This window comes from Haliotis rufescens, unplaced genomic scaffold (genome assembly GCF_023055435.1).
Source record: "Haliotis rufescens isolate VD_foot unplaced genomic scaffold, xgHalRufe1.0.p SCAF_6, whole genome shotgun sequence".
Lineage (NCBI taxonomy): Eukaryota > Metazoa > Mollusca > Gastropoda > Lepetellida > Haliotidae > Haliotis > Haliotis rufescens.
Window position 1 is genome coordinate 34,803,219 of NW_025964334.1, and position 21,176 is coordinate 34,824,394.

The 21,176-nt window shown below is 44.0% G+C and overlaps 1 protein-coding gene across 13 annotated transcripts in view; it reads right to left on the bottom strand.

The window, feature by feature from the left end:
- The window catches only part of LOC124117566 (transcription factor ETV6-like), a 91,947-nt gene that overhangs the window by 23,856 nt on the left and 46,915 nt on the right, over window positions 1-21,176 (bottom strand). For 6 of the 13 annotated variants that reach the window (XM_046479514.2, XM_046479517.2, XM_046479513.2 and 3 more), the window contains exons 2-3: window positions 6,078-6,194; window positions 2,272-2,379 (exon numbers count right to left, since the gene is read on the bottom strand). In XM_046479514.2, coding sequence (XP_046335470.1) covers window positions 2,272-2,379; window positions 6,078-6,194 — 225 coding nt within the window. Of the gene's footprint in view, window positions 1-2,271; window positions 2,380-6,077; window positions 6,195-18,751; window positions 19,036-19,282; window positions 19,497-20,147; window positions 20,367-20,655; window positions 20,784-21,176 lie in introns of those variants that run through there. The other 7 variants (XM_046479516.2, XM_046479511.2, XM_046479509.2 and 4 more) reach the window with 7 other exon arrangements.

Genomic DNA, 21,176 nt, shown 5'->3' on the forward strand with positions numbered 1-21,176 from the left:
TGGATGATGGTTGATATCGTTTACAAGAAGCTAGGGTATAATATAAAATCAAGGTGTGCCGGTCAACAATCTTTATCTAATTGCACCCGTTTGCCGTAGGCACAACCTGTACGTACGAGTATACTGTACCAGAACATATCCTATTTTTCAAAACAAAACAACCCCATTTACTTGAGTTTCAGATTTTGTGTTACTCATAATTTTGGTTAGGTCGGAATTTAATTAAAAATAACAATTCTATTTTGCATTTTGCATGGAATTGTTTGGTTGGTCGATTTTTTTCAGGGTGTTCAGTATTTGAGACGTGACACGTGTATGTATTTGCTTCTGAAAAGGATTGCGTTTTCATAATTATTTCTAGTGGCCAGAGACTGAAATCAATTACTCTTTGATCAATTATCATTTAGAAAGGTTCCCAGGCCATTAAAGATCGGGATATAAAAATAAATTTAATCATTTTTTGATTGAAGCGTTTGAGTCGGCGAAATCCTTAAACTTTCAAGTCGTGGTCCATATACAAAAGATATCAAATGATAAGAGAATGCGTCATCATCAATGGCAGAATGTTCTTTATGCCGCAATCAATGATATTCAGACCATATTACGGCGTCATGCAAAAAACTGAATATGGACCAGGCAGACTAGTGGTCGATATAATGAGTAACGATACAACAATTTGGGTCAATATGACACGCTGTCAGGTAAGCCACGGGGACTGACCACCCGATCCCCATTGTAATCAGCTCTGAGGACAAGCACGTGGTACATGTCAGAGAACATTTGTACGAAATAACCATGGCATCATTGCTTATAAACATCTCCGGTTATAATTGGTCCCCATTTACCAATGTCATAGGACAAAGTAGATCGGATAGTCAGGCTTGGTGACTTGATTGAACATGGGAAGTGTTGTTCATACTATCAACCACTGGTTTTATGGAGGACATGTGGAGGACATTTCCAAATTTGACACATCAGTGACAAAAATGACGTCAAATGCAATTCCTATTTCGACTTGTTCCCTATGTTCCCATGTTTTTTTTCGTGTGAACAACTGACTTGCCTTTGCATGTGTTTGTGACAGGCACCACCAGGGGGCAGGATCTGCTCACCTTTCCGCGAACACCTGGTATCATCACTATTTGATAGTGATTCATAAATACGTGCTCACGATACAGTCGGAATCGTGCAATCGACTTGTGGCTTTGGAAAGGGTTTTGTGGCAAATAGTTGTCTGACTGTGCCGTAAAACAACAAATACACAAAAAATACACAACGCCTCAATCTGCTCGCTCGAGGTCTCATTAGAAAGACAGGAATTTCATGGGTGGGGGTCATGTCAACGATGATCGACCCGGAACAAGTTTTGCCTATGTAAATGTATCTCGAGATTGTGCACATGCCTGTGGAACATATTTTCAGTGAGTCGAAGATATCAACATACGTATTTAAGGTTCAGATAAGCACATTTATACACGTGGGTCAGGGTCAGGGCCAAGGTCAGGGTCAAGGTCAGGGTCAAGGTGAGTGATAGGGTTAGAGATGGAAAACATTTCCACGAGGAAATTTATACCGGACCTAAAAAAATTGTTAGCTTGTTTGTTTGTTGTTTAACGCCGCACTCAGAAATATTCCAACTATATGACGGCGGTCAGTTTTGTTTGTTGTTTAACGCCGCACTCAGGAATATTCCTACTATATGTCGGCGGTCTTTAAATAATCGAGTCTGGACCAGACAATCCAGTGATTGATATCATTAACATCGATCCACGCAACTGGGATACGATGACATACATCTCCCAAGTCACCGAGTCTGACCACCCGGTCCAGTTAGTCGTCTAAGGCGCCACATTTCGCTGTGCAGAGTTGCGTCTCTTGGCTACGCCAGAAGCGTGTAATTGCGAATCCCAGTTCGCCCCTGTTATGTTTCTAGGTTTGTCAGCACGTGAGTTTCACCAAAGTTGTAAACGTCTAAGACCTGCATCACTTCGGGCTTTCCTCCCACATTAAGCTGACACGCCGTGATATAACTGGAATACTGTTAAAAGTGGCGCCAAACTCACTCTTACAAAAAGGATGAGTTGTTGAAGAACTGTTCTCTACCCTGATCTTCATGGGTAAAAAAATACACTTAGAGAAATGAGGGGGAACAAAACTCCCGGTAGTGGCAGATTTTCATAAAAAGAACTGTTCCATTGGTTTAATTCCCCTAGAGAAAATAATACAAAGGAACATTTTCAGGAACAGATACTCTTTGACAGTCACTCTTACCGTTCATGTCGAACTTGTCTGGCGCGACAGGCTCTATTGAGAACTCCCCTGCACACCACTCCAACCAGACTCGAACCTCGTTCTTGGTCCATGTGTGAGGCGGTTGGACTACAACAGACACGGGCATGTATGGCATAATCTTAGTTCGGAAATATAGGTTGTACTGCCATTACTTCAACACAGAGAGAGAGAGAGAGAGAGAGAGAGAGAGAGAGAGAGAGGAGAGAGAGACGGAGAGAGAGGAGAGAGAGACGGAGAGAGAGAGGAGAGAGAGAGACGGAGAGAGGAGAGAGAGAGACGGAGAGAGGAGAGAGACGGAGAGAGAGACGGAGAGAGAGAGGAGAGAGAGACGGAGAGGGAGAGGAGAGAGAGAGGAGAGAGAGACGGAGAGAGAGACGGAGAGAGGAGAGAGAGGCGGAGAGAGAGAGAGAGAGAGAGAGAGAGAGAGAGAGAGAGAGAGAGAGAGTACATGTATGGTCCTGACAAATCAGTTTATGGGAGTCGATTTCTCGATTATGGGATTCTTATACACCTAATTAAGGAACGTAGCTGTGCACATCGGCGCCTCAGACGACTTGGATTCCATGCCCCTCCCTCATCTGTGTAATAGCTAATGCCGAGATCACTAGAAGTCCGACAGTGTATATAATATACTGTATTTGTACCTGAAGACTATGAGAGAGAGAGAGAGAGAGAGAGAGAGAGAGAGAGAGAGAGAGAGAGAGAGACCGCGTATTGGCACAGAAGGCGTTCCGCTGCAGCGGAAGAGTCCATTTCCACTGAACAGGTGACTACTATGGAACGTGACGCGGTGCACGTGGAGTTCATGCTCTACGTGTATTGCACGTTGACTCGAGGCATGCACAGCAGCCCACGAGCAAACATCCTTCACCTGCTGTTGTTGTCGACTGCATGGACTATGCAGATATGCAGGTTCAATTGTCAGATCGAGTTATTCAACACCAATGATACTTGTTGAACATTTCTTACATACATTTTTGTGTGTTGTTATTTAAAGCCGCACTCAGCAATATTCCGGCTACATGACGGTGGTCTGTAAATAATCGAGTCTGGGCCAGACAATCCAGTGACTGACATCATGAGCATCGACCCACGCAATTGGGATACGATGACATGCATCAACCAAGTCAGCGAGCCTGACCACCCGATCCCTCTAGTCGCCTCTTACTTTTTATAAGTAATTGCCACAAGCCAGTAAAAATCATAAATATTTAGAACACTGAGGCAATTTTGTCATCTAATAATATGAATAATATTTCTCTCAAAACTGAACACCAAAGCATATATTCTTCAAATAAACTTACAATTTTAAATATGCACCTGATATATCCATTTCAGCCTAATCGAGTCTTTGATATGCATTTAGAAGTTTGAAGAACAATCAATCAATTTAAACGTCGTGAAATCGGGCCATGGACGGCCAGGCCCCGAAGTCCGAAAACAATATAGATATTAGATACCAAACCGTTGCCCCCGTGAAGATCCGGGTTTGAAGAGGACTTCAGCAACCTGTGTTTGTCGTGAGAGGCGACTAACGGGATCAGGTGGTCAGTCTCGCTGACTTGGTTGATGCATGTCATTGTCTCCAGCTGCATTAATTAATACCCAATCTGGTCTGGTTCAGACTGAATAATTTACAGACCGCCGTCATATGGCTGGAATATTGCTGATGCGCGTTAAACAACAAACAAACTGAATGGTTGTATGATTTGACTGCAACATATTCAATACCTGAACGTTACAATGACATGAATACTAAAATAGAAATTGTTAGAATAATCATTTTTAATTATTTTCAATAAGTAAGTAACATTAAAAAGCGTTCGTTATTGCAATAATATAATAATTCGATTCCTTTTTTTAGTCACGGGATCGTATCGTTGTTTGAGAAATTACGTTTCCAGAATGTTTGTCGTGACGAATTTATTTGTTACTTTGGAAAAGATGGTATTTGCATACCTAAGGCATCGTCCCAACACTATGAAGATCAGTGCGGACATTACTGTGTTTGTCAAGTGTCGATGATGTCGTGGCTTAACGATACTGAAATAATTCTTAAACATGCAATTTCTATTTTATTTATATTATATATATATATATTTACTCAAATGTATATGACAACAACGGGATTTTGTCATCCGTTGAAATAAAATAAATTTGGAATTAAAATTTTCATGAACTTCAATGAGCGATGGCAACGCAGGCCGCCCCCCGACAGTTCAGCTGTACCACAAAACTAAACTGTATCAGCCGTAGGCATTTACGTTGTGAACTTGTTATTTGTACAGCTACTGACATGGCGCACAGATACTAGAGAAAGAAGCAACCCTACCAAATACCAACAAATAAAAAATAAACAAACAACAAAAACATATCCTACTAACAAAGGGAATAAACACATCAAAACTACACCTACCCCTCCCCCCCAAAAAACCCCAACAAAAAACCCCAACAACAACCCCCCCAAAAAACAAAAAAAACCTTAAAAACACAAAGCAAAAAAAACCACAAAAATCAACCAAAACAAACAATAACAAAAAAACCCAAGCAAAATGAAATACATAAACAGAACAGAACAAAAACAATTCCCCTAAAAACAAATCTGTAATACAGTTTCATTTAAGGTACCGAGATGCATGATTTATGAAACAATGACATATATAAATAACCCATCCATCCCTACTTAGGAAACTTAAAGCTTTTGACTTATATTTTCCGAGACACGTGTGAAACTTCTCAAATATTTGTATTGCTGAACTGCAACATAACAAAAACAGCATTCATCTTGCTCGCTGAGACCATTGTGAAACTCGCTATCAGTTGGGCCCCCACCCCAGGTGGGGTCGGCGAGTTGTCTCATTCACAAGTATCCAGAGTAACATGAATGGACGTTTACTATGTTGCTGTAGTTTCACCTTATTTGACCCTCAGCGATTGTTGATCATGATTTCATTGCAGTATTTGCGATAGCATCAAATTGTTGCTTTTGATAATACAACAAATACAAATATAGTATACCATATATTTATCAACGGTTATCCACGACCAAATACCGTATGGATATTAAATGTTAACTAAGCGACACTGAACATATCTAAATGCGTTGGAGAAAATAAATAAATAAATAAATAAATAAATAAATGGATGGATGGAGAGATAGATAGAGAGATAGAGAGATTTTGCTTGATAATAAATCCGACATTTAACAATGTACAATTAAGAGACAAGATTCATAAGCATTGTATACTGACTTAAGAAGTTTCTAAATCAAACGCTCCGAATCTAACCTTTTTAGAAAATTCAACCCGAACAACTTTGTGATCTTGATTTAATGTTATTCAGAAATGTAAATGTTCTTTTATGGTAATGAACTACTACTACTACTACTACTACTACTACTACTACTACTACTACTACTACTACTACTACTACTACTGAAATACTACTTCTACTACTACCTCTACTACTACTACTACTACTACTACTACTACCTCTACTACTACTGCTACCTCTGCTGCTTCTGCTGCTTGTAAAGCTAGAACAAATATTTGTTTACAGTTCATTTTACCAAATATGACAACCAAGCGATATTTTCTAACACCCCCCCCCCCCCCGCGCCCCCAATACCCTGCATACCAAATTGTAGAAGTAGGATCACAATAAATGAATATTTCAAAGAATGTTTTTGCTCCCTGACAAAAATACAGATGATGTATATGAAAATATGATATGAGATGAAACAACGCGAGATCTCGTTTTACCCGAGACTGAATTAAGGTACTCACCGAGGCTAGTTGGCACTAAGGGTGTGTGGTACGGCGCGGGGGTGACGGGAGGGGGGACCGGCACTGTGGTGGTCCATGGCATGTACATTGAAGGTCTCGACTCGTCACGGCCCGGCGCTGGAAGAAGCATGATCATGTCTAAATGTCGTATGGTTTGACAGACTTTCTTGCTCACTGGAAACCGGAACGATCGAACAGGAAGTAGTACTGAATATTCACGAGCTCTTCTGTTTGACAATGGGCGGGGCCTATTATGCTAATAAGACCGGATACAGTTTTGCTTACGATTTCATCAGTGTTTACCTGTGGTTGTGAGATTATGTTCGTTACATGGGGTATTCAGGTCTTCTAAAACATTTTTTAACAAATTTAACAAATTCATGCATGACGTCAAAAAGCAACATGGCTTCGTTAATCCAGGGCGTAGAGTTAAGATAAACAGCGTGCGAAAATATTCAACAGATAAAAAGCAAATCCTTGTCCCCTGTGACGTCATGGCACAGTTATGGGCGAAGCTAGGACGCTACATTTGCATCTTATCTATATATCTGCGGTTGGACATTCCGAAATCCTTTTGCACAAACTCTAGTCTGGAGTTTATCAGGCGATTATCAGTCCAGATGGGTGTTGTTTGTAATGTAAATATTGACTCTAATCCCTCTTACGAAGATTAACATGCCTCTAATATAAAACGCACTGCATTCTTGAGACGTTCTTTGCATTTTTTTCTGTTCTGTAAACGGTTTACAATCCTTTCAGTGTGAATACGATGACACATCTTTATGACAATTATGGTTGACATGGAAACTGTTGTTTCTTTGTTGTTTTACGGATTGCACATCACGGTGGCCGATAAATAATCGATTCTGGACCACCCAAACCAGTGGTTGATATCATGAACCGCGTCACACGCCGTCGGGGTACGATGACACTCAATCAATCAACTCACCGAACCTGACCATACGCTCAATTTAGTTGCATTTTTACGAAAACCATAGGTTACATGAGATCAATTCTTACCCGGAATCCCTAGGGGGTCATGATAACGAATGACGCATCAGCATAAGCTACCATGGCAACTAAATCTAAAACAGCAACCGTATCACAACTGCATCTTAAACTTTGAAAACTCTGTATGAAGAAATTGGAATAGAAATCTAACCAAATGAAAGCCTAACACCACCTGATTTTCAAGTTTACGAATGGCGTATTTGGTCGCCTGAAAGCGTTAAACCAAAAAGTGCAACTTCGGAAAGGAAAATAACTATAATTAAGTAAGCAGTAAGAAAACCTAATTAAACTCCAGAATCGGTCGGTGATGAGAACAAGGTATATTTGTGTGGCCGACATTTGTAAACAATGCGTCATTCCATATCAGACGAGCGTGGGCACAACATCCGGGAAAGAGAGACTGGGTCGGCGTTAGCGGGAACTCGGAATATCGGTCAATGGGGTACAACACAATTCTATGTTGTTTGCGTATGTTCGAAAGAGCTGCATACAGCCATTGTCACCCATACAGCCATTGTCACCCATACAGCCATTGTCACCCATACAGCCATTGTCACCCATACAGCCATTGTCACCCATACAGCCATTGTCACCCATACAGCCATTGTCACCCATACAGCCATTGTCACCCATACAGCCTTTGTCACCCATACAGCCATTGTCACCCATACAGCCTTTGCCATCCATACAGCCTTTGCCATCCATACAGCCTTTGTCAACCACACAGCCTTTGTCAACCACACAGTCATTGTATTGACAGCCACTGTCACCCACACAGCCAGTGTATTGACGTAACTATGGTGCGCATATAGCCGGAACCGAACACGCCTTTAACTGCACGTAGGTCGTCTTTAATTCTAGAATCAAATTGCTGTGTTTGGGAAAATTCCCAATACCAGTCAGTACCACTGCCTTATAAACCATACCGAGATGATTGTCTGACGTGACATGGCTAAGGTCAGACATCTCCAGCTGTTTATAGATTGTTAACAGGCATTTTTTTTAGTTATCTAATTGTGAAATGTACTTTCGCTGGTTGGTTTGTTGTTTAACGCCGCACTCAGCAATATTTCAGCTTTATAACGGCGGTCTGTAAATAATCGACTCTGGACCAGATATTCCAGTGATTGATATCATGAGCATCGATCCACGCATTTGGGATCGATGACATGCATCAACCAAGTCAGCGAGCCTGACCACCCGATCCGGTTAGTCGCCTCTTACGACAAGCATAGTTGCCTTTTACGGCAAGCATGGGTTGCTGAAGACCTATTCTATCCTGGATCTTCACGGGTCACGTCCGTCGGGGTACCATGAAACGCATTCCATTCATCTTCCCGAGGCAAGAGAGGTAACTGACTTAAAAAGGGCTCGATCGTAGCGCCACCAGTGGCTGTTACGAGTTATGTCCCTTCTATGCCTCTCCTATAGACCAATCAGATTCCAACTCTCATATCACTTGCATTTGCTTCAAACAAAACGGCGGCGCCCAGTCAAGACGATCTGATCGATAATCAAGATCCATAACTTGTGATAAAACGAGTCTTACATTGCGAAGTGCATCAAATCACGTGAGCACCTTGATTAAAAACATGCAAAGATTTAGAAAATATCTGTTGACAACGAATTAGCGCTGCACATGCATTACAAATCCTGCAATCGATCGAAATCTGCATGGCAATTTACGAACTGGATTTCGATTTCGGAGCGTAATTTTGATTGGACTATGCATAGACTCGTTAGTCCAGCCAAAATATAACTCCATAATACCAGCCTAGTTCGGCAAGGGTGGAAACTGGACTTTTATAGTCAGTTAACTCTCTTGCCTCGGGAAGATGCATTCCACTGGGCCGGTATAACGTTTGAAGCCTATTGTTGGTTTTTCGATCCTGCAACATTTATGACCAGACGAAATACTAACCATCTCATTTGGATTTTTCTCACACATTACGACGACACGTCGTGAAATAACGTCGCATCAACTCACTCACTCACTCACCCATCTGCCAGAGAATGTATTGACATAATCTGTGGGTGAATTCTTGTAACCTCTCTGATAGGAAAGTCTCTCACTCATTCTGAAAGGGTTGTATGTCCAGACCAAGACTTGCTCAATCATGATCAAAACCACTCACTCATGATCACAAACCGTCACTCACTCATTCATGCTCAGTCTCTCACTCACTCACTCACTCATGATACAACCGCTCACTTCTCACTCACTCACTCTCTCACCCATCTGCACGAGAATGTATTGACATAATCTGTGGATGAATTCTTGTAACCTCTCTGATAGGAAAGTCTCTCACTCATTCTGAAAGGGTTGTATGTCCAGACCAAGACTTGCTCAATCATGATCACAACCACTCACTCATTATCGCAAACAGTCACTCACTCATTCATGCTCAGTCTCTCACTCACTCACTCACTCATGATACAACCGCTCACTTCTCACTCACTCACTCACTCACTCACTCACTCATGATACAACCGCTCACTTCTCACTCACTCACTCGCTCATGATGCAACCGCTCACTTCTCACTCACTCACTCACTCACTCACTCACTCACTCATGATACAACCGCTCACTTCTCACTCACTCACTCACTCATGATACAACCGCTCACTTCTCACTCACTCACTCATGATACAACCGCTCACTTCTCACTCACTCACTCACTCACTCATGATACAACCGCTCACTTCTCACTCACTCACTCATGATGCAACCGCTCACTTCTCACTCACTCACTCACTCACTAACTCACGATATAACCGCTCACTCCAGTTTTTAGCTCCTGGCTTAGCTAAGAAAATCAATAGCAATGGTCCTATATCCCAAAGTTTGCCGCGTCCTTACTTCAAACAGACCTTCACAGCCACATTCCTCGAGCACTGAATTTAAAGATGTCCAGATAAGAGTTTACATGATTTATGACCACACACTGAAGTTATGCAAGTAAATTGTATTTCATTTAATTTTGAATTTAAATTTCAATATTTTATTTATTCAAATATTAAAGGAACTAAAGTAACACAAGATAATCCGTGGATCCAGTTGCATAAATGTATCTCTGTGCCTCGACGCTTTGTTAGGCTATAGCGAGAACTAAGATATGATTTTAATGAGATCGTCGTAGCGCTACGACTGTCGTAAATCTTTGTTAAAGTATGAGAGTTACGATCGTGTTGGTACTACGATCGCTTTGTGGGACGGGGCCTTGAAATGGACCTAAATCTGCTTCTTTTTTCTGAATAGTTTTACTTCTGAGGCGGTATTTCCCTCCTAATCCCTAACGACAGGCTTAAGGAAATTCGATTTTTATTTAATCACCATTACTCATCTCAGACAGATCGCCCGTCATAAAAATCGATCGGTAATATATGACGTCCCTTTTCTTTTCGGTTATACGGAAGTGTTAAATGGAAGTATTTCAACCAACAACAGCACCAAGATGATTAAAAGAGCTTTGGGAATGTTATTTCGATTAATCCTGAACTTTTCACTGTCTTGCTTGAACAGGAACATATAGATAAAATACAACCCGTATACTAAACGTTTTTTCATGTAATCACTAACATGAATGTTACCAGACAAACCAGTAGTGCATCTCCATAGTAACTTACTGACGCCGATGTTACCAGAGAGTACAGTATAGCATCTCCATGGTAACCAACTGACGCCGATGTTACCAGACAGGACAAAATTGCATTTCCATAGTAACCAATTGATGCCGATGTTACAAGGCAGAACAATAATGCATCTCCATAGTAACTAACTGACACTACTGTTAACAGACAGGACCTAAATACACGTGCATCACGGATAATGTCCGCCAGTCATAAGCTCAGACAGGACCTAAATACACGTGCAGCACGGATAATGTCTGCCAGTCATGAACTCAGACAGGACCTAAATACACGTGCAGCACGGATTAAGTCTGCTAGTAATAAGCTCAGACCGGACCTAATTACACGTGCAGCACGGATAATGTCCGCCAGTCATAAGCTCAGACAGGACCTAAATACACGTGCAGCACGGATAATGTCAACAAGTCATAAGGTCAGACAGGACCTAAATGCACGTGCAGCACGGATAATGTCCGCCAGTCATTGTCTCAGATAGGACCTAATTACGCGAGTTCACGTTTAATGGCCGCCAGTCATGATGTCAAACACTTCCTGAAAGAACTTGCTTCTATATTCTCAAAGCACATGATACCGATCCAACATGTATTTGTTTGCAATTCACACCGTTTCATTTCCTACGAATCCTTATCGGCCTTTACGAACGAGACTCTAAGTTAGCCAACGAATGATTTTCAACCTTGTGTCCTAATATGGCGTTGATCGAGATGCAAATCATATCTACATAATAACGCCAATGCTTCAGCAAAATTCATCTATCATATCCGCATCTCACGCCATTCACATGCTAATCTTATTACCAAGCGGTAAACTCGGGGAATACCCCAACCCAGCAGCCACGGCCCCTGTACCAACACGTGACTAGCCCTTGTTGTCACCGATAGGCGGTTTGTGGAAACTTACAACTTGGCATCCTCGTCTTAATATGTAACCACTGACAGAATACCGGGAAACAGTATACCATTCACTGCAATACCCAATACACTGTCAGGAAGTCATTTTACACAGCTCTTGCACAAAGCTTCAATGCGGAAGGTAGAAATACAAATTTAGATATGCCTTAGTTTGAATTAAGCACACGTCATAAATATACCGCGAGAGGTGTTTTTCACTGAATTCACAGAAACCTTCATTCATGTGTCAAATTAGTCTAAGATGTGTCAAAAATATCTCTGATATTTGGGCTCACTCAATATTTTTTGGGGCGTCGGGTGGCCTAGTGGTTAAAGCGTTCGCTCGTCACGCCGTAGACCCGGGTTCAATTCCCGACATGGATGCAATGTGCGAAGCCCATTTCTGGTGTCTCACGCCGTGAGATTGCTGGAATATTGCTAAAAGCGGCTTAAAACCATACTCACTCACTCACAAATAATCTATAAACACTGAGGCTGACATGTACTTGTGTCATTGAAACAGGATACACTATTGGTTTACAGCATAGCCTGTTGACTATCAAGGGCATTTTTTCTTGACAACACCTGCTCAAAAGTTGTTTGATCAGGGTTATATCATTTAAGACCGCAGTGAAGCTTCCAATACGTGTCAAGGTAGACATTTGATGGACATGGTAAATTTGACCAAGAGGATGACAGATGCAATTGACCTATTTAGAATCGTAGCATATCTTCACGTGTTTTTTCAGGTGAACACTTGACCTGCCTCTGCATGTGTTTGTGACGGGTGCCACGGGGGACAGGATTCGCTGACCTTTTCGCGAACACCTGGTATTATCATTAACTGATATATGAATCGTGCCACTGACTGCTTTAGGCAGAGATTTGCTATGCTTTTGGAATGGTTTTGTAATAGTTTATTCTATTGTTATAATATTGCAATTGGTAAAAACACTATCGCAATACTTTTGCAACATATGAGTGTGGTAGTTTCAACTATTGCAATAGTATTGTGATATTGTGACATACTGACACCCCTTGCTGTGGGAGGAAAGCCCCAAGTGATGCAGGTCGCAGACGTTTACAACTTAGGTAAAATCCATGAGGACAGGTTTTGTGCTGACAAATCTAAAAACATACTCTGCGCGATTCTAAGATTCGAACCCTGTTTTGTGGCACATCTAATTCTGCACAGCTACGACTGGAAGACCCGTGCCCCCTCTATCGATAGTTTAAAGTGGTATTGCATTCATTATGATACCCGTTATCCAAGGAAATAGAGGAAACCTGCAGCAATGTCAGTTTTCAATACACTATATTAGGTGGTGGATGTTGAGGGCGGGGATAGGGGTGGAGGTTGAAGGTGTGGTGGATGTTGAGGGCGGGAATAGGGGGATGTTGAAGGTGTGGTGGATGTTGAGGGCGGGAATAGGGGGGATGTTGAAGGTGTGGTGGATATTGAGGGCGGGAATAGGGGTGTTGGGGGGTGTTGAAGGTGTGGTGGATGTTGAGGGCGGGAATAGGGGGGGGGGGGGTGTGTGTTGTAGGTGTGGTGGATGTTGAGGGCGGGAATATGGGGGGATGTTGAAGGTGTGGTGGATGTTGAGGGCGGGAATAGGGGGGGGATGTTGAAGGTGCAGTGGATGTTGAGGGAGGGGAAAGGGGGGGATGTTGAAGGTGTGGTGGATGTTGAGGGCGGGAATAGGGGGGATGTTGAAGGTGTGGTGGATGCTAAGGGCGGGAATAGGGGGGGATGTTGAAGGTGTGGTGGATGTTGAGGGAGGGGATAGGGGGGGATGTTGAAGGTGTGGTGGATGTTGAGGGCGGAAATAGGGGGGGGTGTTGAAGGTGTGGTGGATGTTGAGGGAGGGGATAGGGGGATGTTGAAGGTGTGATGGGTGTTGAGGGAGGGGATAGGGGTGGATGTTGAAGGTGTGATGGGTGTTGAGGGCGGGAATAGGGGGGGATGTCGAAGTCGTGATGGGTGTTGAGGGAGGGGATAGGGGGGATGTTGAAGGTGTGGTGGATGTTGAGGGAGGGGATAGGGTGATGTTGAAGGTGTGGTGGATGTTGAGGGAGGGGATAAGGGTGGATGTTGAAGGTGTGATGGGTGTTGAGGGAGGGGATAGGGGTGGATGTTGAAGGTGTGATGGGTGTTGAGGGAGGGGATAGAGGGGATGTTGAAGGTGTGGTGGGTGTTGAGGGCGGGAATAGGGGAGGATGTTGAAGGTATGGTGGATGTTGAGGGAGGGGATAGGGGGATAATGAAGGTGTGATGGGTGTTGTGGGAGGGGATAGGGGAGGATGTTGAAGGTGTGATTGGTGTTGAGGGAGGGGATAGGGGAGGATGTTGAAGGTGTGATGGTTGTTGAGGGAGGGGATAGGGGAGGATGTTGAAGGTGTGGTGGATGTTGAGGGAGGGGATAGGGGGATAATGAAGGTGTGATGGGTGTTGTGGGAGGGGATAGGGGAGGATGTTGAAGGTGTGATTGGTGTTGAGGGAGGGGATAGGGGAGGATGTTGAAGGTGTGATGGTTGTTGAGGGAGGGGATAGGGGAGGATGTTGAAGGTGTGGTGGATGTTGTGGGAGGGGATAGGGTTGATGTTGAAGGTGTGGTGGGTGTTGAGGGCGGGAATAGGGTTGATGTTGAAGGTGTGGTGGGTGTTGAGGGAGGGGATAGGGGGATGTTGAAGGTGTGGTTGGTGTTGAGGGAGGGGATAGGGGGGATGTTAAAGGTGTGGTGGATGTTGAGGGAGGGGATAGGGTTGATGTTGAAGGTGTGGTGTGTGTTGAGGGAGGGGATAGGGGGATGTTGAAGGTGTGGTGGGTGTTGAGGGAGGGGATAGGGGGATGTTGAAGGTGTGGTGGGTGTTGAGGGAGGGGATAGGGGGATGTTGAAGGTGTGATGGGTGTTGAGGGAGGGGATAGGGGGATGTTGAAGGTGTGATGGGTGTTGAGGGAGGGGATAGGGGTGGATGTGGAAGGTGTGGAGGATGTTTAAGGTGTGGTGGATCTGGGAGATGTGGAGGGTGTTGAAGGTGTGCTGGATGTGGAAGGTGTGGAGGGTGTTGAAGGTGTGGTGGATGTGGAAGGTGTTTTCGATGTGGAAGGTGTGGTGGATGTGGAAGGTGTGGAGGATGTTGAAGGTGTGGTGGATGTGGAAGTCGTGGTGGATGTGGAAGGTGTGGTGGATGTGGAAGGTGTGGTGGATCTGGGAGTTGTGGAGGGTGTTAAAGGTATTGCGGGTGCTGAATGTGTGTTGGATGTCGAAGTGTGGTGGACCTGGGAGATGTGGAGGGTGTTGAAGGAGTGATGGATGTTGAGGGAGGGGATAGGGGTTGATGTTGAAGGTGTGGTGGATGTTGAAGGTGTGGTGGATCTGGGAGTTGTGGAGGGTGTTAAAGGTGTGGCGGCTGCTGAATGTGTGGTGGATGTCGGAGTGTGGTGGACCTGGGAGATGTGGAGGGTGTTGAAGGAGTGATGGATGTTGAATGTGTGGCGGGTGTTGAAGGTGTGGTGGATGTTGAAGGTGTAGGGATGTTGAAGGTATGGTGGATGTTGAAGTGTGGTAGATGTTGAATGTCTGGGTGTTGAAGGTGTGGCTGGTGTGGAAGGTGTGGCGGATGTTGAAGGTGTGGTGGATGTGGATGGTGTGGTGGATGCTGAAGGTGTGGTGGATCTCGGAGTTGTGGAGGGTGTTGAAGGTGTGGTGGATGTTGAAAGTGTGGTTGATGTTGAAGGTATGGTGGATGTTGAAGTGTGGTAGATGTTGAATGATGTCTGGGTGTTAAAGGTGTGGCCGGTGTGGAAGGTGTGGCGGATGTTGAATATGTGGGTATTGAAGGTAGGTAGGTGTTGAAGGTGTGTTGGATGTGGAAGGTGTGATGGATGTGGAAGGTGTGGTGGATGTGGAAGGTGTGGTGGATGTGGAAGGTGTGGTGTGTGTTGAACGTGTGGAGGGTGTTGAAGGTGTGTTGATGTGGAAGGTGTGTTGGATGTGGAAGGTGTGGTGGATGTGGAAGGTGTGGTGTGTGTTGAACGTGTGGAGGGTGTTGAAGGTGTGACGGGTGTTGAAGATGTTGTGGATGTTGAAGGTGTGGTGGATGTGGAAGGTGTGGTGGATGTGGAAGTTGCAAAAGAATGTTGAAGGTGAGTGGGTGTTGAAGGTGTGGCTGATGTTGAAGGAGTGGCGGGGATTGAGGGTTTGGTGGATGTTGAAGGTGTGGTGGGTGTTGAAGGTGTGGTGGAAGTAGAAGGTGTGGTGGATGTGGAAGTTGCAATAGAATGTTGAATGTGAGTGGGTGTTGAAGGTTTGGTGGATGTTGTAGGTGTGCGGGTGTTGAAGGTGTTGCTGATGTTGAATGTGTGGGTGTTGAAGGTAGGTAGGTTTTTAAGGTGTGATGGATGTTGAAGGTGTGGTGGATGTAGAAGGTGTGGTGGATGTGGAAGTTGCAATAGAATGTTGAAGGTGAGCGGGTGTTGAAAGTGTGTTAGGTGTTGAAGGTGTGGTGGATGTGGTTGATGTTGAAGGTAAGCGGGTGTTGAAGGTGTGGTCGGTGTTGAAGGTGTGGTGGCCGTTGAAGGTGTGGTGGATGGGGAAGGTGGTGTGGATGTGGAAGGTGTGGTGGATGTATAAGTTGTGGAGGGTGTTGAAGGTGTGGCAGGTGTTCAAGGTGTTGTCGGTCTTGAAGGTGTGTCTGGTGTTGAAGGTGTGGTGGATGTTGAAGGTGTGGTGGATGTTGAAATTTTGGTGAATGTTGGAGGTGTGGTGGATGTTGAATGTGTGTGTGTTGAAGGTAGGTAGGTGTTGAAGGTGTGGTGGATGTTGAAGATGTGGTGGATGTTGAAGGTGTGTTGGATGTGGAAGGTGTGTTGGATGTGGAAGGTGTGGTGGATGTTGAAAGTGTGGATAATGTGGAAGGTGTGGTGGATGTGGAAGTTGTGGAGGGTGATGAAGGTGTGGCCGGTGTTGAAGATGTGATGGGTGTTGAAGGTGTGGTGGTTGTTGAAGGTGTGGTGAATGGAAGTTGTGGAGGGTGTTGAAGGTGTGGCCGTTGTTGAAGGTGTGATGGGTGTTGAAAGTGTGGTGGATGTTGAAGGTGTGGTGAATGGAAGTTGTGGAGGGCGTTGAAGGTGTGGCCGGCGTGTTAAAGGTGTCGCGGGTATTGAAGGTGTGGTCGGTGTGAAGGTGTTGCGAATGTTGAAGGTGTGGTGGACGTGGAAGGTGTGGTGAATGGAAGTTGTGGCCGGTGTTGAATGTGTGGCGGGTGTTGAAGGTGTGGTGGATGTTGAAGGTGTAGCGGATGTTAAAGGTGTGGTGGATGTTGAAGGTGTGCTGGATGTTGAAGGTGTGATGGCTGTTGAAGGTGTGGTGGATGTTGAAGGTGTGCTGGATGTTGAAGGTGTGATGGGTGTTGAATGTGTGGCGGGTGTTGAAGGTGTGGTGGATGTTGAACTTGTGGCGGATGTTGAAGGTGTGACGGTTGTTAAAGGTGTGGTGGATGTTGAAGGTGTGATGGGTGTTGAATGTGTGGCGGGTGTTGAAGGTGTGGTGGATGTTGAACTTGTGGCGGATGTTGTAGGTGTGACGGTTGTTAAAGGTGTGGCGGGTGTTGAAGATGTGCTTGAAGGTGTGGTGGATGTAGAAGGTGTAGCGGGTGTTGAAGGTGTGGCGTATGTTGAAGATGAAGGTTATGTTGAGAGTGGGGTCAAGGTTAAGATTTTCGGTTGGTGCTTGAGGCTGGGGTTGCATATGAAGGTGGAATGGACATTGGGAGTTTGGTGGATGTTGAAGGCGGTGATGATGTTGCGGCTGGGTTGATTGTTGGAGGTGCGGCGAGAAACTAGTCCTCATCAGTCAGTCAGGAGGACGTGTGGTCTATTTATGGTCAGTAGTAGGTCGAGTCGGATATTACAGCACGACATGTGTGGGACGTGAATTATATAGAACAGGATGCGCCGTGTGCTATACATGCACTTGCCATGCAGTGATATATAGAAGCTGGGTCGTAAGTGTTTGTGCTGCCAAGAACAAGCCACAATATTCATATATATATCATATAACCCCCTTCTAACTCGATGATGAAGACAATTACACAGGAAACGCGCACGTCATTCCGATCATTGTATCTTAGCATTTATCAAGTCTAGATGGGCCGGAAACCTCAGGAAACCTTTGTTTTATTGGACAAAATAAAATCATATGAAATGAAATTTGTGTCCATACGTTGCCTCCTAGTGACAATGTGCCAAGCTTTCGTGTGTCGTGGTGTCCCTGTTATGAATATTATAAACACATACATTTGTAATAAAATTAGGTAAGTGTGTGTGGGACGGGTTGTGGGGATTGAGGTGTGTGTGTTTGTTTGTGTGTGTGTGTGTGTTTGTTTGTGTGCGTGTGTGTGTGTGTGTGTGTGTGTGTGTGTGTGTGTGTGTGTGTGTGTGTGTGTGTGTGTGGTACTTGACTCTACACACGAGTATTTATTTCAATAACAACTTTTTCAAGGGGTTGGGGGTCGAATCACTTCCGGATTCGAAAAAAGGACTGCGCCTGGTGTTACATAATGCATGAAGGTGACGATAAGATTTAATTAGTCTGGGGTTATGTTTGGAGTCGCGTTCGGAGGGTAAAGAAAAACACGTGTTGTGTTTGTACTAAATAGGATAACGTACAACCAGGCTGGACGCAGGTCGATCGGCCGGCAGAGAAGTGTTATCAGACCCAAGTCAGTACAGGGTGATGGGCGATACGGACCTATCAGTGACACGCAGTCTGGTGTGTGAGTGCACTCACTAAAAACGCATTGACACAAGAAGACGAAGAAGAAGAAGAAAAGGGAGAAGAAGCGGAAGGAGAAGAAGAAAATGAGAAGGAAAGGGGAAGTAGAACGCGGAGAAGGATGAGGAAAAGAAGAAGAACCCTAAAGCAGCGACGTGGGTGGAGTGAGAGAGGAAGAAGATGTGTGTGTAGAAACTTCGTCGGGGGAGTGGGGGTGTTTCTCTGTCCGTTTTATATGAAATACTAGCAAGCATCCTATGTTAGTCCAACTTGTACACCAACGCCGTTCGGTATGAGAATAAACTATTTTAAAACCAAAGTGTAAGATAAAATGTGACTCACCGCCTATTTCAACACGAGCAGCGTCTGTCAATGAATCGTGCAGTTGTCGGCCCACACACACGCATGGCTAGCGTCCACAGATTCACCAATAGTCAACGCATTCAAACGCGTATATGATACACAAAAACGCTTTGAGAAAAACGCGGGGCATAGAACGAATGACAGGTAAACTTGGGTAGGCTGTCCAACGCAACGAGAGATGCATGGAAGACAATGCATGCGCGTAACAATGCATGTACGTGACAGTGCATGCGCGGGGTAATGCATGCAAATATGCAACCCGTGCTGTAAACGCGGGAGATACCGGGCCAGCTGTAACCCGATAAAAAGCATGTTTGTTAACAATTCAAGCTGCTTATAAATTATGCACTTGCAGCGAACACAGATGAGGCATACACAGTGAAACCTCGTTAATCTGGACCCCGTCTATCCGGACACCCGCTTCAGAACAGTTGAAGGCGGGTCAATTTCCACCTGGAAATGCTACTACAGTAACAAGGTGATATTACTCCGAAACAAAGTTTCACTTACCGGTCATTCGTCATTCCGGACGATTTCAAGGGGAATGCTACTGTCCAGATAAACAGGGATCCGTTGTACATACCGATTGTGAAATTTAAAAATTACATACCAAATTGTAGGAAGAAATTCCTTAAATACGAAGGTGGCATCATATGCATTTCAGGAAGATAGCTGTGAGCTGCGTAATATAACAAGACTCATTATCAGTGTTGACAAGCAGAGCAACTATACATCATTAGATACGTATGCGGATATAACGAGGCATTGAGTCATAAAGGAATGATGGACGAATGTCTCTATGCGGATATAAACCACTCCAGTACCATTGTAATGACAAGGATGCTCGCGTTCAAGTACCCACCGTAACTTACTGTCAAGAAGTGCGTATCCTTGTCAAGGCAGTTGACAAACACATTCATAATCATATCTAAAACAATATCTCTTTCTCCAAAGTGAAAGTAAATGTATCCGCTATTCGGCGGAAGTTTGGTTTCGCTACCAACAAGATTTAAGAACATTTTCATGTTCTGCATTATTGATGATGAACTTATGATGATGAAGTATATGACGGTTATTTAAATGATTACGTACAGAAGACAGGTCATATTCTTTCGGGTGGTGTGAAGCATCGTCAAGGCAGTTGGGAAATGCATATTCTAAGTCATATTTTAAAAAATACCACTTTCTTTGAAAGTGAAAGTAAAAAACCCCGATGTTTTCAGGAAGTTTAGTTTCGCTACTAACAAGATTAAAAAACATGGTTGCATCAAGGATAAGATGATCAAATGTATGGCTTATTTAAATGATAATATTAATACACAGGTAAAAACGCGGGTTTGCTCCTTTTTTTAAAGAAAATAATACTTTTACATACTTTTGTGAAGACGGAGTGTAAAGGGGCATCCAGCGACAGGATTAAGTAACACCGTCTCCTTAGTCTCCAACATTATAGCGGGACACTGCGACGCTAAAGCCAGCTACCTGAGACAATCCGACGCTCGTGTGATGACAACGTGCACTAACTATAGGTAATATAAACAAGTCGAGTCACGCAGCCCCCTAAAGATCCGAGCTCACTTCTGAGAATCGGACCCCAGCAAGATAACACATTTTCCACATGTGTATAAATAAATATTCCCACAACATTTCCTGAGCTTATGTTAATCGATGGCAATGGTTTCAAACTCCTAACGGTTATATCAGAATAAAAAAGATACATTAAGATAAAGAGAAAAACATTTAACGAGTTTATAAAAAAAATCAGTGAAAGTAGAATCCGGCTTATTTACCAACACACGGATGGTGAATATAGCCTTGATGCATGTGGGGACACTCTGTGGACGTTTAACGGTTAAATCATTGATAAAAGATTTTGTATTTACCCATTTTGAATCCTCATATTGTCAATGACACAAATTGTACTGTTGTACCCGGAAACTGTTTCCTCTAGCCAATCAGAGCGATCTTTCAACTTCCTGGTTAACTTCATTGATAATGAATAGGCTTGTGACGGGCCGCTCTCAGCTCACCTGTGTGCAAGCGTTTAGTGCCTGTTCAGGGCCAGCGTAGCGGAACGCACGACCCTGGATGAGAATAGGTACTGTCACTACTAAAATGACAGGATTTGCTTGTAAAGAGATTCGCGCATGTCGAGTGGAGTAACAGGTTTCACGTTGAAGAAAGTGCCCGTTGGCTATATAACGGTGGTGGGCATAGCTTGTTATGTATCAACAGCACACACTCACGCAGTGTCAGGCTACTGTAAATCATATAAAAATCAGCTAGTGTACTTATGATTCTCAGAAACAAGGACATGCGCAGGTTTTCAACACACACGTACATCACATTTGCAGTTTGGTTGTTGTTTAACGCCGCACTCAGCAATATTCCAGGTATATGACGG